At 42.2% G+C, this 15,225-nt stretch overlaps 1 protein-coding gene across 2 annotated transcripts; it reads left to right on the top strand.

Moving 5' to 3' along the window:
- Positions 1-8,606: 8,606 nt before the first annotated feature.
- Positions 8,607-12,678, top strand: CCDC32 (coiled-coil domain containing 32). 2 transcript variants are annotated; one of them, XM_056851616.1, is made up of 3 exons: positions 8,607-8,856; positions 9,886-10,042; positions 12,516-12,678. In XM_056851616.1, exons 1-3 carry the CDS (start codon positions 8,619-8,621, stop codon positions 12,652-12,654), a joined length of 534 nt encoding a protein of 177 aa, XP_056707594.1. In that variant the 5' UTR covers positions 8,607-8,618; the 3' UTR covers positions 12,655-12,678. The 2 variants fall into 2 exon arrangements, with proteins under 2 accessions (XP_056707594.1, XP_056707595.1); XM_056851617.1 differs by lacking the exon at positions 12,516-12,678 and having other exon boundaries at positions 9,886-10,046.
- The last annotated feature ends 2,547 nt before the right edge of the window (positions 12,679-15,225 follow it).

The following is a 15,225-nucleotide window of genomic DNA, read 5'->3' as shown; positions in this document are numbered from 1 at the left end:
TAGAAACATCTTAGTAGAAGGCACAAGACCATGCAGTATGAAGTGCCAACAGCCCCATTAGTCCCTGATGCAGCAGGACTAGCCTATCAAAAGCACACGATCTGTATATAAAGAGACAGCCTCACTTAAAAGTGGGAACAGGATTTTCTTATTTTCTAGAAATACTATCATGGCTATACTAGATTACATCAAGGGAATTGCAGCACTGGAATCCAAACCAAACCCCTAAAATTATATTGAGTAAAATTTCAGCAGCGAGAGGCAAACAATTCAGAGTTAAGCAAACACAAGGCTACTATGATCACTGCAACAGACATCTTGCTTGGCAAGCTTGTATTGCTTGTAAAAGCAGCCTGGGAATTTTCAATGCTATGCCAGACATGCAACACCCCAACGTGCCATTTTTTCCTTCCCTGATCCATTCATTTATTTCATGTGCTCGTACGCTTTCCCTCTGCATGCTGGAGTTCTACAACCATCCTTTCCCCTGGTTCATCCAGTTTGTTCTTTGATTTATTTTGTCTTTCTTTGATTCTCTTAACAATGCCCTCTACTTCTCCATTGCTTGTACAAGCTAGAAGCTGGGAACAATTTGGAAATCTGGCAACAAACAAAAATCTCCTCCTCCAGGGTTCAACAAGCTCTCAGTCACTTGGGCAGACAAATTTCCCTTAACTGCCACTCAGCTGTTCTCAACATTCCATCCTTGCTAGAGCATTTTCAGGCTGCATCAGTCCAACCTTTAAGGTTTTTCTTATGTTAATATACACAGTCATATTTTCCTGTAAAGCTGGGGAGTCTTCCCACGCAGTCCATGGGTGGCTCGATATGCTACTTGTGCAATCCATACAGGAGCCGGCCTCCCCACCCTTACCTCTATGTTAATTTCCCCCCTGTAAATGAACAGTTGGTTTGGTTGCTGTTTCCCTCACCTTTTTCTCTGCCTTTTCCCGTTTAATTATCCCTTACTGTTGATTACTGTTAGGGTGTCTTTCTGAATTTTAGCATGTATGAGGTTAAATTTTATAATGTATATTTATACTGAATTGTTTTTTTTTCCTGTTGGTAGCCGCCCCCCACCCCTGAGTCTGACTAATTAGCAAGAGTGGGATATAAATCTAATAAAATTAAAATAAACAAATGTGGTAATTCTCCAGATATACTTCCCCTAGCCTTTATTTTTGTAAAAGCATTAGATAGAAATAATCATAAAGTTGTCTTGAATGAAATCTGACAGTTTTACTGTTACATTTTGAATAAAAGAATTGTTATGCTTCCTGAACCCTCCCAGATTCCTAGTACAAACACCTTGTGAGATGCTGAAGTTTTTAAGAACATTAAGAACAGCCTTTCTGGATCAGACCAGTGGGACATTTAGTCCAGTACCCTGTTTCACACAGCAGCCAACCAGTTGTCCTGGAGAACTAACAAACACCACACAAAAACCAAGCCTTCCCGGATCTTGCCTCCTAACACAGCTTTTGGAGGTTTACTGTCTCTGAATCTGGAGGTTCCCTTTTGGCTACTACAATTGAGGGACCTCATCTCCACGAATCTGCCCAATCCCCTTTTAAAGCTATCTATGCTCGTAACCATCACTACCTCTATTTGCAGTGAATTCCACAATTTAATTACTCATTGAATAAAGAACGGTTTCCTTTTGTCTGTCCTGTACATATTGCCCATGAACTTCATTGGGTGCCCCTGACAAGGAGAAAAAGCTCCCTTTATCCACTTTTTCCTCCCCATGCATAAATTGATAAACCTCAATCATGTCTCCCTTTAGCCTTATCTTTTTCTAACCTAAAATCTTCCAGGCTCTTCTGCCTTTCCTCATCAAAAAGGTGCTCTGAGACCTTGATGGCCACCCTCTTCTACAATCATCCAGCAACCACACCTGTACACAGTTATTCCAAATGAAGCTACATCATGGCTCTGTGCAAGGGCATTAATATATCTGCTATTTTATTCTCAGTCCCTGTCCTAATAAGCCCCAACATGGAGTTTGCCTTTTTCACCACTGCTATGCACTGGGTCGCTATTTTCTTTCTTCTGTGCCCCCACAATCATTTCCAACTTCACATGCAGAAGGATCTCTTATGGAAAGTCACACGTGTGACGAGGATCACTTGAAGGGAACACCACGAGCATACCCTTCCCCTACTATGACAAACCAGGAGGCGATAACACTAATGTATAAATTGGATTGCAGGGCCCTGGAAGTGGGGTTGCCCACTCTCCTCCTTCCCTGTAGGGCTGATTACACCTTCCCCAGTTGAACACCCTCTCAAAAAGCCCAAAGAAAACTATAGTCAGCAGCAAATTAGAGCAGACCTTCAATCCGCCAGCCCCCCACCCCACTTCCCCAGGAAAAAGTCCCCAGCCCTGTAACAACACCTCTAGGCGCCCATCAGCAAACGTCACAACAAACTGACCTGCGGAGCCATGCAAACACTCCTGCCCTCACATTCTAGCCTCTGACAGCAGTTGCTATTAATACTTTGAAACAGGAAGGGGGAGGGGAGGAGAGAGGCCAGAGATCCCTATGGTCAGTGACGAAAGGGGGATCTTCCGCCAGGCATCAAGATGTCGTACTTAACTACACTGAACCGCCTCATCCGCTTTTCCAAAAACGGATAAAGCAGCAAAACAATTCTAGACATCTCTGACTTCCGGTTCCGATTGGAACCATTTCCCCACCCCCATGTGGGGTAAGAACGGTGAAAATACATCCGTGTGAAACTAGAGTCCCTTTTCGTTGCTGTGCTTTGAAGAAATCGTTCACGCCACCCAAAGCTATTTTTCGACATTAAAATTACAGCGTTGAAACGTCCTTTGTCAAAGCTGTGACCGGCGGAAATTCCAGCAGGCACAGGTTACCGCATGTATCTCAATGAGGCGGTGAACTAGTTGAATTTCTGCTTGTCGTTAATGCCTTAAAAACACGGGATAAAGACCCTGCCCCGGTAGTATTCTACTGCATCCTTAAATTTATAAGTCAACAGGATAAGCCTTTCTCTTTACTACTTCATCGGTTGAATTTCTGTTTGGTACGAACCATTGAAAAGCATGGGATCCGCCAGGGGGAAAGTCAACCTTGTCTTGGTTTCCCCCCTTTTTCTTAGATATTATTATTATCATTTATTAATAATAATAATAATAATAATAATAATAATAAGCATTGCAATGAAGGCCTGTTCCTGCCTGCGTTGAGACTTGTTACATTGCTACCTATGTGGTTTTACACCGTTTGCCCCGCATATGGAGACTTGTAGGCCATTTATTCATGCAAGGTTGTCCATTGGATTTGTCACTCTATAGATGCACATTTTCCCCATCTGAATTCTCAAAACTCTGCATGGCGGCTTATTGTTGAGTTTTGAGAATACGAATGGGGAAAAAGTGCATCTAAAGAGTGGCAAATCCAATGCAAAACCTTCCATGAATAAATAGCCGTATTGACTACAATGGTTAACCGGACGTAGCTTCGAAGACTCGTTCACCTTGTTAGTTCCCCTCTCTCTTTAATCACAAGAGGTGATTGACTCTTGCTGCTGCCTATAGCAGCGTGAAGGCGCGACATGTCCCGGCCTCTTCACTGATTGGTCAGTTTGGGACCACAATAGAGCTAGTGTTCTGGCTGCAGAGAGTGTTGCCCTTTGTGGGTCCCTGAAAACCAAGGAGGGGGGCAGAGTGGACGTAACCAATCCAGGTAGGGGGGGGGCATCTGCGCGCGTAGAGGCCTGAAGGAAGGGGTCCATCCGGGTCCAGCGGCATTCGGCCAGGTGGTCAGCCTTCACGGCCGCCCGGTAGGCTCTCCTGCCCTGGCTGTGATGGCCCGAAACGCCGCTCTCGGTCTGGAAGGGGCCCCTCCGCCAGTGTGCTTTTCTTCTCTGGCCTGCAGTTCCAAGATCTGCGGTTGTCCTACTGGGGATGTCTTGTTCTTATCGCCTGTGTAGGTTTGTTTAGAATCCAATTCGTTGGGCTGTCCTCATAGCCTTCTCTTCGCAACACCCCGTAGCAGTCGATGGGGGCTGTCTGTGGCTTATCTGAAGGCAGATTTTCAGGGGCTGCTGCATACCGCGAAATAAGTAGATAACCAATAATTTATTGTCTTGGCGTTAGGCTTCAACAGAATAAACCCCCCAGTAAAAACAACAACAAAAAAACCCAGTGGAAACAGTTGCTTGACCTCCAGACTGTCTGCTATGTGAGTGTCATTTATCTTTGCCTTTATCTTTCTGAAATACCAGATAAAGGTTTGCCTTTATCTTTCTGAAATGCCAGATAACCTGTGGCTGGTCCTTGTTACCATTATATGTGAGTATTCTGAGATCTGACGAGATCAGGCCAGCCCTGACCTGGATGGCCAGATGGTCAGATCTCAGAAGCTAAGCAGGGTCAGCCCTGGTTAGTATTTGGATGGGAGACCACCAAGGAATACCAGGGTTGCTGTGCAGAGGAAGGCACTGGCAAACCACCTCTGTTAGACTCTTGCCATGAAAACCCCATAAGGGGTCGCCGTAAGTCGGCTGCGACTTGACGGCACTTTACACACACACACACACATACGCAGCATGATATATCTGTGAATGTTAGTAAACTCTGGTAAGGTACCCATACCTGGAATTATGAATTCTCTCCCCCTCTATTGTTATCGTTTGCCAGCAGGTGAAGAGTTATCTTTTTTGTCTAGCATTCCCTCACTGACCTTCCTTCCTGTGTATGGGTTTGTTTAATGGTTGTTTTTAATTATTTTCTCACTGCTTGTTTAAATGTTTTTTATTGTTTGCATTTTTTTTATGTTGTTTGCCATCTTGGGGACCCTAAGCTAGGAGGAAAAGCAGCATAAAATGACCTGGATAGTACAGGCTAGCCTGATTGTGTCAGATCTCAGAAGCTAAGCAGGGTTGGCCCTGGTAAATTTGGATGGGAGACGGCCAAGGAAGTCAAGGGCCATGAGGCAGAGGCAGGCAATGGCAAACCACCTCTGAACATCTCTCACCTTGAAAACTGTACAGGGTCACCATAAATCAGCTGCAGCTTGATGGTAAACAAACAAAAGCCACATGTCTTGTGTGAAGTGGGCCTGTGCTTATGTCTGATCAGGCATGTAAACTGGGGCCTCTCTTTTCCAAACCAAACACTCTATGCCATATTATCAGTCTTGTTATTGTAATGTCATGCCCCTGTGCACCAGGTAAAATCCCTGTGATCACCTGCTTCGGTGTGCATCTTTTCTGCCTTGTGTGCATCTTTTCTGCCTTGGTGAGGGTGTCTTGGTTGTTGGATTGATGTAATGGAATGATCTACCTGAGAAGGCGCCATCAGTCCCTATTTTTTCCAAAGACCTGTGAAAAGTCCTATTGCAGAGAGCTTTTTTGGGAAGTATGCTGGATATTTTGGATTTTAGGCTGTTTAATGTTTTGTATGTACCTGCTGGTACCGTTGTTATCATCTTATTGCGGTTTTGTGTTTGCATTGGTTAGCCACCTTGAATCTCCAGAGAAAGGCAAGGTATAAACATTGTAATAAATAAAACATTTAAAATATTAGGGATGAAAATGCATTTGGGACTTTTATTTGACCTTTTCCCACACTCTTGGAATAGTGATCTGCAGTTTGTATTTTGTTCATGTGTAGACTGTAAATGTGTACCCCCTTTGTGTTTGCCTGGTTATGCCTAGAGATGACATATTGGAATTTATTATTATTGTTATTTAGATTTCTGTCCTGCCCTTTCCCGGCACAAGCTGGGCTCAAGGGTGGCTTACCACAATACATTAACCAATAATTGAACAGATCATAAGGTGTATGCGTGCATGCACACACACAAATGTATATTAGTATAAAATGGAGGCAAATATAGATGTGTAGTTCATTAAATTGCAGTGGAAAGTTGAGAACCAATTTTCCTTGCCCACACTTCACACAGTGAAATGGTGTTTGGTTGGACAGCCTGAGAGTCTTCTCTTCAGAATTTTCTATTTGTCAGTTCCTTTGTGTTTAAAAAAGAATACATTTGCATCAACATACGATTTCTGAAAAATAATACTTATTCTCCTAAGGAACTCAGGTTGCAATCTGAAAAACACTTTTCTGGTGGTAAGCCCCATTGAGTAACATATGGTTTACTTCTGAGTAAACGTGCTTAGGCTTGCTCGGTCAGAGTACTCCTGGGGTGACTTGCCATCCAGGCAGCAGTTCAGCCAAGGCCAGATCTCCTTGGCTTTAGCAGCAAGCCTGCATCATGCTCTTTCAGCTAGTTTGGTGCAGTGGTTAAGAGAGGTGGTTTGGAGTGGTGGACTGGAGAACCGAGTTTGATTTCCCACTCCTCCACATAAGCAGTGGAGGCTAATCTGGTGAACTGGGTTGGTTTCCCCACTCCTCCACATGAAGCCAGCTGGGTGAGTTTCGGCTAGTCACACTTTCTCACCCCCACCTACCTCACAGGGTGTCTGTTGTGGGGAGGAAAAGGGAAGGTGATTGTAAGCTGGTTTGATTCTTCCTTAAGTGGTAGAGAAAGTTGGCATATAAAAAACCAACTCTTCTCCTCCTCCTCCTCCTGATCCAGAGTATTGCAACAGCAGTTTTTGTACGGCTTGCTTAAAATTGTTCCATAATTTATTTATTTGCCCTACCTTTCTCCTGACATAATCAAAACCCAAGACATGTGACAACAATAAATAAAACACCTAAATGTTAATGTTTAATTACAGTGCATAGTTAAAAATAGGTAGTTAAAATATAACTAAACCATAATTAAAGCAGTGAAACTGCTCAATTTTATTATATCTCTTATTTCATATTTATATCCTACTCATCCTTTTAGACAGATCCCAGAAATCACTAGTCCAAGCAATGACTAGATCTGTTTATCTTTAACAATGCTACAACCTTGGATGTTCCAAGAGCTAGTTCTTATTGAAGGTTAATAACCCCCGTAAGCAAGTAGGTGGAAGGAAGGAAGATGACAGAGGCCGTGGTCAGGCCTCACTGGGGACAAACTCACCACCCACACAAAAGTCTAACTGCACAGTACAGTTGCATGGAATAAAACATTGCCGTCAGTGGAGACAGGCTCACTTAGAAAATCTGCTTTTGGACTCTGCTATTGTCCAACTGTAGCTTCCTCAGTGGCATAAAGCATAACATTACACTTGCCTAATGGGGTAGGGGTATTAGTTATCTAAGAAATCTAATGAACGTTTTAGAAGTTATTCTATTTAGAACTTTCTGTCAGAGCAGTTCCTCAGTAGAACAGGCTTCCTCGGGAGGTGGTGGGCTTTCCTTCTTTGGAAGTTTTTAAGCAGAGGCTAGATGACCATCTGTCAGCAATGCTGATTCTGTGAAATTAGGCAGGTTATGAGAGGGAGGATAGGAAGGGACATGCCAGTTTTTGGCTCTCGTGGCCCTTTCTTACATGCCCAGGGTAATGTGGATCGCCATTTAGGGGTCAGGAAGCAACTTTCCTCCAGGCCAGATTGGCCAGGGATCCTGGAGGGCTTCTTACCATCTTCTGGGTGGGCATGGAGTAGGGGTCACTTGGGGTGTGTGGGGGGTAGTTGTGAATTGCCTGCATTGTGCAGGGGGTTGGACTAGATGACCCTGGAGGTACCCTTCCAACTTTATGATTCTACATGCCTTCATTTGACAAAAATGTGGGAATCGGAGTAGGAAATTCTAATTCCATGGAAGTGAAAGACACCTATGTAAACTTCTCTGGATCCAGTTTTCATCAATTTGTTTTGGAAAGGGGAGAAAAAAATTGGTGTGATTTCCATGTCCTCATGTAGCTACAGTCCTACATACCATGTAAAGACATAATGTTACATGATCTTACAACTCCATCTAGCTGACCTGAACTTCTATCTATAAAGTTCCAGTAGCCTCATAAATAAGTACATCAAAGAATTTAGTTTCAGTCTCTAATATACTTCTAGATTTTAAGGGTGTGTGCCATGGCACAGAGTGGTAAGCTGCAGTACTGCAGTCAAAAGCTCTGCTCACGACCTGAGTTCGATCCCAACGGAAGTTGGTTTCAGGTAGCCGGCTCAAGGTTGACTCAGCCTTCCGTCCTTCCGAGGTCGGTAAAATGAGTACCCAGCTTGCTGGGGGTAAAGGGAAGATGACTGGGGAAGGCACCGGCAAACCACCCCGTAAACAAAGTCTGCCTAGGAAACGTCGGGATATGACGTCACCCCATGGGTCAGGAATGACCAGGTGCTTGCACAGGGGACCTTTACCTTTACTTTTTTTAAAGCTGAAACTCTCCAAGGCTATAAAGGATAGCTCTGTGCAGACTGAGCGCATGCATGTTGACTCAGAAGTAGGCATTCAAAATGTTGGCTAACCTTATGAGCCAGTGTGGTTTTTTAGTTCTTGCAGAGGAGGAGAAACTGACTTCACCCAAATGCGAGACACTTGATCCAGTTTTTTAAGTTCTTGAGTTTTTTTCCCCCAGGGTCTTTTAAGAAGTTAAACTTCTCAGTCCAAAACCTGAGAATTAAAAATTTCTTGACTTCCCCTCTTTGTGGGTTAAAAGAAGAAGAACGTTTTAACTGTCTGTATGATAAAGCTCATAAGCCATCTTATTTTCTCAGGATTTCTCCATTATAATGATTGAAAGTGTCGACTCGGTAGTCAGTATCTCCAGCCAGGACCTCTGGGCTGAAATCTGTTCATCTCTTCCACATCCAGACCAGACTGAAGACTCAAGCAATGCATTTGCAGATTCCTTTACAGATTCTTACTTTCACGTAGAAAGCCAGAACGGAGTAATGGACACCTCTTTCCAAGCAAACTTGAAGCCCTGGGCACCGCTAAAAGATTCAGAGGTCTATTTGGCATCTTTAGGTCAGTGTATCTCTTCGATTGTTGAGATTTGTGCAATCTTTATCTTTCAGTGAAGCATATTGCATGCAATTATTAGTGTAACCTATGAATGAAATAAATTATTGTATGTCCTTGATCCCTAGCAAGGTGTTAGTGCTGTGGAAAACTGAAGGCTGTATTTTAAAAACCCATTTACTCCAAGGTAGTCCTTTTCCAGTTGATGGAGCTGGTCTATGATAGAAGGATGTGGATTACACGTAATTATTCACCTTTTCCTCATATATGCATTTTAGATATTTTTGATACTTAAAAATAAAATATAAAATCTTTTTTTAAAAAATTGGAAGTAGCAGAGTAATCGCTTCACTCTCCTCCAGACTTGAACGAGACACTGTGTGTGTGAGAGAAAGAGACTCTTCAGGCTATCCAGATTTATTTGATTTGTTCCTCGATAAAAGCTTGAGGGGTATATGAGATCATTCTGTCCAATATCTTGAGTTAAGCAGAAGAAATGCAATTTATCTTTCTCTGTCTAGTGTCTAGTTGGGCAACAGGAAAAATGCCATAGCTGTAAGCAGCTTGAATTTCCAAAACTAGTATATGAAGATCTTCATGATGTTGCTTTGCATGGAATAGCATCAATTGGTTATTTCCTTTCAACTGTTGGCAGGCACAGGGGTGAGCTGTGCCTCTCCTAGGGTGCAGTTCCACAGTTTACTATAAGTGTAAATGGGGCTCTGATGTTCAGATATTTCAGATCACATTCTTAATGTGGGTTTTAGAATGGGGACACCAAATAGGCAGTGAAGAAAAAAATAGTTCACTGAAGCAGCACATGCTGTTCTGTTTCCTTTCTGACAAAACTGAGCTGAAGATGTAAAAGAGAAATCTCTGGATATCCTACCATGGCAAAATGGATGCTTTCAATGGTGTTTGCAGTTCATATTAAAGGCAATCTAACAGTTTTAGCAGATAATTTCTTATTTTCAGTCAGCCTCCTGTTCTCATTCTGTTCCAATAAAGCACTTTCCCCCTACTTTCTGTCGCTAGAGAGAAGACTGATGCGAATAAAGGGTTTGTCTCAGGAGGTGACTTCAAAGGATATGCTGCATACCCTTGCTCAAGCCAAGAAGGAATGCTGGGACAGGTTTCTGCAGGAGAAGTCCGAGTCTGACTTTTATATGGAAGGGACAGAACCTGATGAGAGGTGATAATATGGCAGCGAGGGTCTGATTCATACAGTGCCTTCAAAATGAATATCTTAGGGTTGAACTGCTTCTCCTGTTGGAGATCTTTGAATAGATCTTTTCACGGTTTGCTGAAAGGCAGCCCAGTTTGTGGTGCCTGAATTTTTGTCTCTTGTGAGACTGATAGAAGCTTGCTTCGCGAGTGTGATTTAGCAATCCTAATCTGGTATACTCAGAGTCCTACTCAGGTCTATTAAATGGTGTTGACCCCTAGGGAAGTGATCTCAGGATCACATTTTTAAACAGGAATGTTTTAAACACCTTCCTTCCAACCCGAAAATGGCTGCTACTAGCCTCCAATAGCTGTATATCATTGAAAATAAAAGCAGTACCTGGAGATGCAGTCATTGATCTCCTCCTATGTAACTTATAGTTAGGCCCTTTGGGGAAGGGGTGTTGTGTGGCTTCTTTTACACCAGGGTTCGTTCTCAACTCGGAACATATTTCCTGACTGCTGAGTAAGCTCTGCCCACTTTCCTCATACTTTCACTTGTCTGTGGCTAGGGAGCAGAGAAACAACAACGCAATAGCTCATTTAACAACTTGGTTCTAATTTGGCAATATACATCCCCACCCAAGCACCACATAAGCCATTCAACAAACAATGAGGGAGTCCACATAACTTGTTAGAGCTATGCACTCTCAATAAGCAGTTGCACTTCAATGCAGACAAAAGAATACGTGGCAGGCTATGGTCTGTAACAGTCTGTTGCTTGATATGTGAAAGTTTCTGTTCCTTGGCTGACTTGAAGAACTAGCGCTGAGATGTGTCAGACGGCAGCGCTGAAACAGCTTGGAGAAAAGCAAATGGTAGCTAGCTCAGTGCAGCTGTTTCACACACCCACAGGGTTAATGCTTCGTCAGTTCTTCTCCAACCATAGACTGCACAATATAATTAAACAGGGGCGCTTCTAGCATGCCCTCAGAGAAGCGAATTGGCTAGGGAGCAACATTTGCAGTCAGAGAGGTAAAGGGACAGTATTTTTCTTTATGTTGGTAATTTTAAGTACAAACTTAAGAGTTTATAGTTTTCGCTCTCAGCTAGTTAACACTGAGTGCAAAAGCATTGCTCTGTAAGGGGCAAGAGGAGAAGGAATTGGGGGGAACTGATTTGTTCTTTCATTTGAAAAAAAAAACTAGCTGGTGCTCTAGGAGTGAGCCTCCAGAAGTACACTTTATGCTCTGAGGCCTTTAATGGCTTATTTTAGCCTTCTGGGTACAATGCAAAGTGATGCATATCTTCACTGTGTTGCACTTTGATTCTTATATTATGATCAGCCAAAAACCTCTTAAGAACATCTATACATTTCATTCTGAACCAGGTCACATCTATACATTTCATTCTGAACCAGGTCACAAGAGTGTGATTTTTTTTTTAATTTGCAGAATGGGGCCAAGTAAAGCAGAGGGATATATTTCTCAAATCCAGGGTAACCCTGAGGCTTTCAGAAAAATTTCCAAGGGAAAAAAAGGGATAAAATAGAAGTTAATGCTGCGATTTTGCGAGGTTACCTCACAAGATCTTGGCACCTATTTTGGATTGTTTGTGGTTGCCTAGGCAAACCAAAATGGCGGCTGAAGAGATAAGTTGGAGGGGGAAGGAATAAACGAAGGACAAGAAGGAAGATGGGAGGGCTGAAGCAAAGTCTTTAGAGTAGAGAGAGAGGAAAGAAAAATGAAGCGAAGGAAGAGATGGGGCTAGAGGGAAGGAAGGAGAGAGAGAGGGGAGAAGCTGCAAGTGGGAGGAAAGGAAGAAATGAAGGGAAGGTTGCAGATGAGGGGACTGAGCAAGGTAGGAGGGAGGAATGGAAACGGAAGGGAAAGGGCTACAAGGTGGAGGGAAGGTTGAGATAGCAAGAAAGGAGAACTGGCTCAGGGAGATTCTTATTGCCCTCCGCCCCCTGAAACTTCCTGCAGGTCCCTATTTGTTCATCTATAATGTTTGAATTGCTTTCACTGCAAAGCTTCATGGTTGACTATACCACTTCACAAACTCCCTGCCTATAGATATCGAACACATCAAAAATTAACCTATTTGTGCAAGGCATTTTTTAATGCCGAGAAGCTTGCAATAACCCCACCCCCACCCCACCCCGGTCTGAAATTATGTAGTCTCGGTAGGACAGTTCTTCAGTAGCTGCTCAGTCCTTGGAGTTTAGCCAAAGCTGGAATATTTTCCAAAGGCAGCGAAATATTCTTTTACTTGAGTTGGCATGTGGTAGCCAAGGATTGCCTCAGTAACTTATGAGTGTGGGATAAAAATACTTTAAATTAATAAATACAATTAACTGATTGGATATTCTTACTTTCATATTTTTTTTCCTTAACCTACCAACGGAAAAAAGTAAAATAGACTATTGATAGCATGGTTATGCTATTGTTTTTCCCTACTGCTACCTTGTATTTTTACTTGACTCTTTTTCTTTCTCTCAGCACTTTGGAACACTTGAAGCGCTGGCTGCAGCCTGATAAAGTGGCAGTCAGCACTGAGGAAGTACAGTATCTGATTCCCCTGGAAGCCCATATAGAGAAGTTGGAGAATGAAGAAGAGTCTATGTCAGCGGAACAGTGAAACACATTCCAATCTTGCCTCATGTCAGGGCTAATAGGGTTTGTGTTTAAAAGAGCATAGGGAGTGGGGAGTGCCAATGCTTTGTTAAACTAGGCCTCAGTTTTCCCCCTCCACAATTCTTCCTCTGTTACAGCAGCTGTTCCACGGTACCGTGTCCCAGAATTTTAGTCTTATGTAATTTACTGAGACACAACCTGAGCCGAAAGGTGGTGGGGTGGCTGCAGCTTTGGCTAATATGATGAACTGGAGCCGGATGTGCAAGTCATAAGACCATTAGCTTGTATTATTATTTTCCCCCTTTTTTGGGTCTTCCTTTGTGTATGCATGGTTCTCAGAACATCTTGCTGTATTATTTTTGAAGGACTGACACACACATGGATTTCTTGTATAATGTCTCTATAAGTGTAATGCACGTTGTGTCAGCAGGCCCCAATCCTGCCTTGAGATGTGTAGAAGACTGTATTTTGAAATTCCAGGATACAGTGTGCAATCCTAAGCAGAGTTGACTTCAGTGGACTTAGAAGGGTGTAACTCATTTTAAGACTGTACTGATAGAAACATACTTGACATTCCTTCCATTACAACATGCCGTTCCCTAATGATAATTCCTAAGGCTGATATTCCTCAGGATTTGAAATCATGTATGTCTTTCTCCCAACATTGTTCTTTTTTTAAACCAAAATGGTGCCTGATTTTTTTTCCCTTGAGTGAAAAGCATCTGCTGGGAGATCAGTGTTGAGTAGCCCTCACTACTGTAACTTTGTTTTGGGGGGTTTTAAGTTGGAAGAAAGATGCAGATTGCTCTCTGTTGTGTAGGTTCAGCCTTAGATGTATGAAAAGCATCTTCCAGCAAAAGAAGTCCTTTCCATTGAAACTGGTGTTTGCATCTTCACAAAGATTTCCCATTGATAAACAGTTACTACTTTACATGATCATTTTCCCATAACTTCGAATTAAAAACTTTTTGGGAGTTGATTTTCCTTGATTTATCATTTGTATTATCTCTGTACTTGATGTTATGATCTCTCCAAAAAATATTTGTTTCTAGCCAATATACTCATAAATTTCTTCTTATTCCGCCTTGGTTTTTGTCATTGCAAGGAGTGAAAGCCAATGAATTCTGAAGCAATTCAGGAACAAACCTTTATTTAGCAGTGCATTTGAATAAGACAGTGAATAAAATATATGAGTAGAAATATATGATTCCAACATATCTCATGCTTTCACCCTTTTCAAAATTTGAGGGGTTCTGCTGTTTTACTGAAATGGATAGGGAATACAGTATCAAATGAGACAAAACATCTGAATACTTGGGAATCTTACGTTTAATTACTTCACTTAATTTAATATTTAGCCCAGCTCTTCTTCCTGCTTTAATATGTGTGGATGCTGAACTGCATACTTTCCAGTTGCACTGGTGGCATATGACTATAATTGGTTTATTTGCATAGTTAATTTTTTTATTGTCTTAATTGTTACTTTCATCTGACAGAATATGTTTGTGTAGGAGCATATAGTATAACATTGTGGCTCACTGTGTTGATTTGTATTGTTTTGGACCATACCATTGCAAAACTGAGATGATAAATAAGTACTTGCCCTGCTTCAGCCTCTTGGTTTAAAAGAAGCAAGTAAAGTGGACACAAATCTGAAATTAAGGAATATCAGCATAGCTCTGGCATTAAATACTTCTGACTGGCAAGTTTGATGTGCTTCATGACTGCATGTGATCCCTGAAATAAGTGCTGTGGGATGTAGCCTAAAGTAGATATGGTGGGGTGAACATAAGAAAAATCAATAGTACTATAGAATTCACATCCACATACTCTGAAAATTGTGGAGTATGTATGAAAAGGTCCATGCTAGTGCCTTATCTAGAAGAATGGTAGAGGAATTCATTTTATATTGTTTCAGGAACAATACTTCCAGAAATAATGCAATACTTGTTTTTGTTACTGTTCATCAATGACAGAATCCTGTGTGCTATGTGCTTAATGGAGCTGTACAATTTGTGAATGTAGTCTGGCTTGGAGGTATGCTTTATGGCTTTATTTTCTGCTAAATGTAGATTAACTTGCATAATGATTGCATATTTTCCAAATTAATGCAGCAGCTTTCCAAATTAATACCTTTATCGACAGGTCAAGTGGGACTCATTTCACAATGACGAGCTGGTTCTATTTGAAAGCTACGGTTGGAGCTAATAACAGTAATTGCACCAGACTCCGAAGAGGCTTCCATTAAAATGCTTTTCCGTTTTCTCCGTGGACCAAGTTATTAGCAGAGGGAGTCGCGAACCTTCAGTGTTACCTGGTTCTATCTTGCACCTGTTGTGGCAATCATAATGCTGCTGTCTGAGCATCTGGCATCTCCCTCTCTGAGTCAGACCAAATGTTGTGAAGATTTAAAAGCGACCTGGAGGTTGGCAACCCTAACTGTGTCTGAGCCACAGCCCACTAGACCTTGAATTTCTGCTCAGTTCTGGCCTTACCTATGTTTGCTGCTCTCTGGTTTTCTCACCACTCCGTGAATGTTTTACTTGAATCCTAACTATGGAGTGTGTTTTTTGTC

The sequence above is a fragment of the Euleptes europaea genome, chromosome 6 (assembly GCF_029931775.1).
Source record: "Euleptes europaea isolate rEulEur1 chromosome 6, rEulEur1.hap1, whole genome shotgun sequence".
NCBI lineage: Eukaryota > Metazoa > Chordata > Lepidosauria > Squamata > Sphaerodactylidae > Euleptes > Euleptes europaea.
Note: the sequence above shows the minus strand (reverse complement) of the source record. Positions and strands in the feature narration are given on the sequence as shown.

Bases quoted from the DNA above. Each gene is read 5' to 3' on its own strand.
- CCDC32 (XM_056851616.1), top strand. From the start codon at position 8,619: ATGATTGAAAGTGTCGACTCGGTAGTCAGTATCTCCAGCCAGGACCTC. The intron at 8,857-9,885 runs GTCAGTGTATCT...TTCTGTCGCTAG, and splicing joins GGTCTATTTGGCATCTTTAG to AGAGAAGACTGATGCGAATA. The intron at 10,043-12,515 runs GTGATAATATGG...TCTTTCTCTCAG, and splicing joins GGGACAGAACCTGATGAGAG to CACTTTGGAACACTTGAAGC.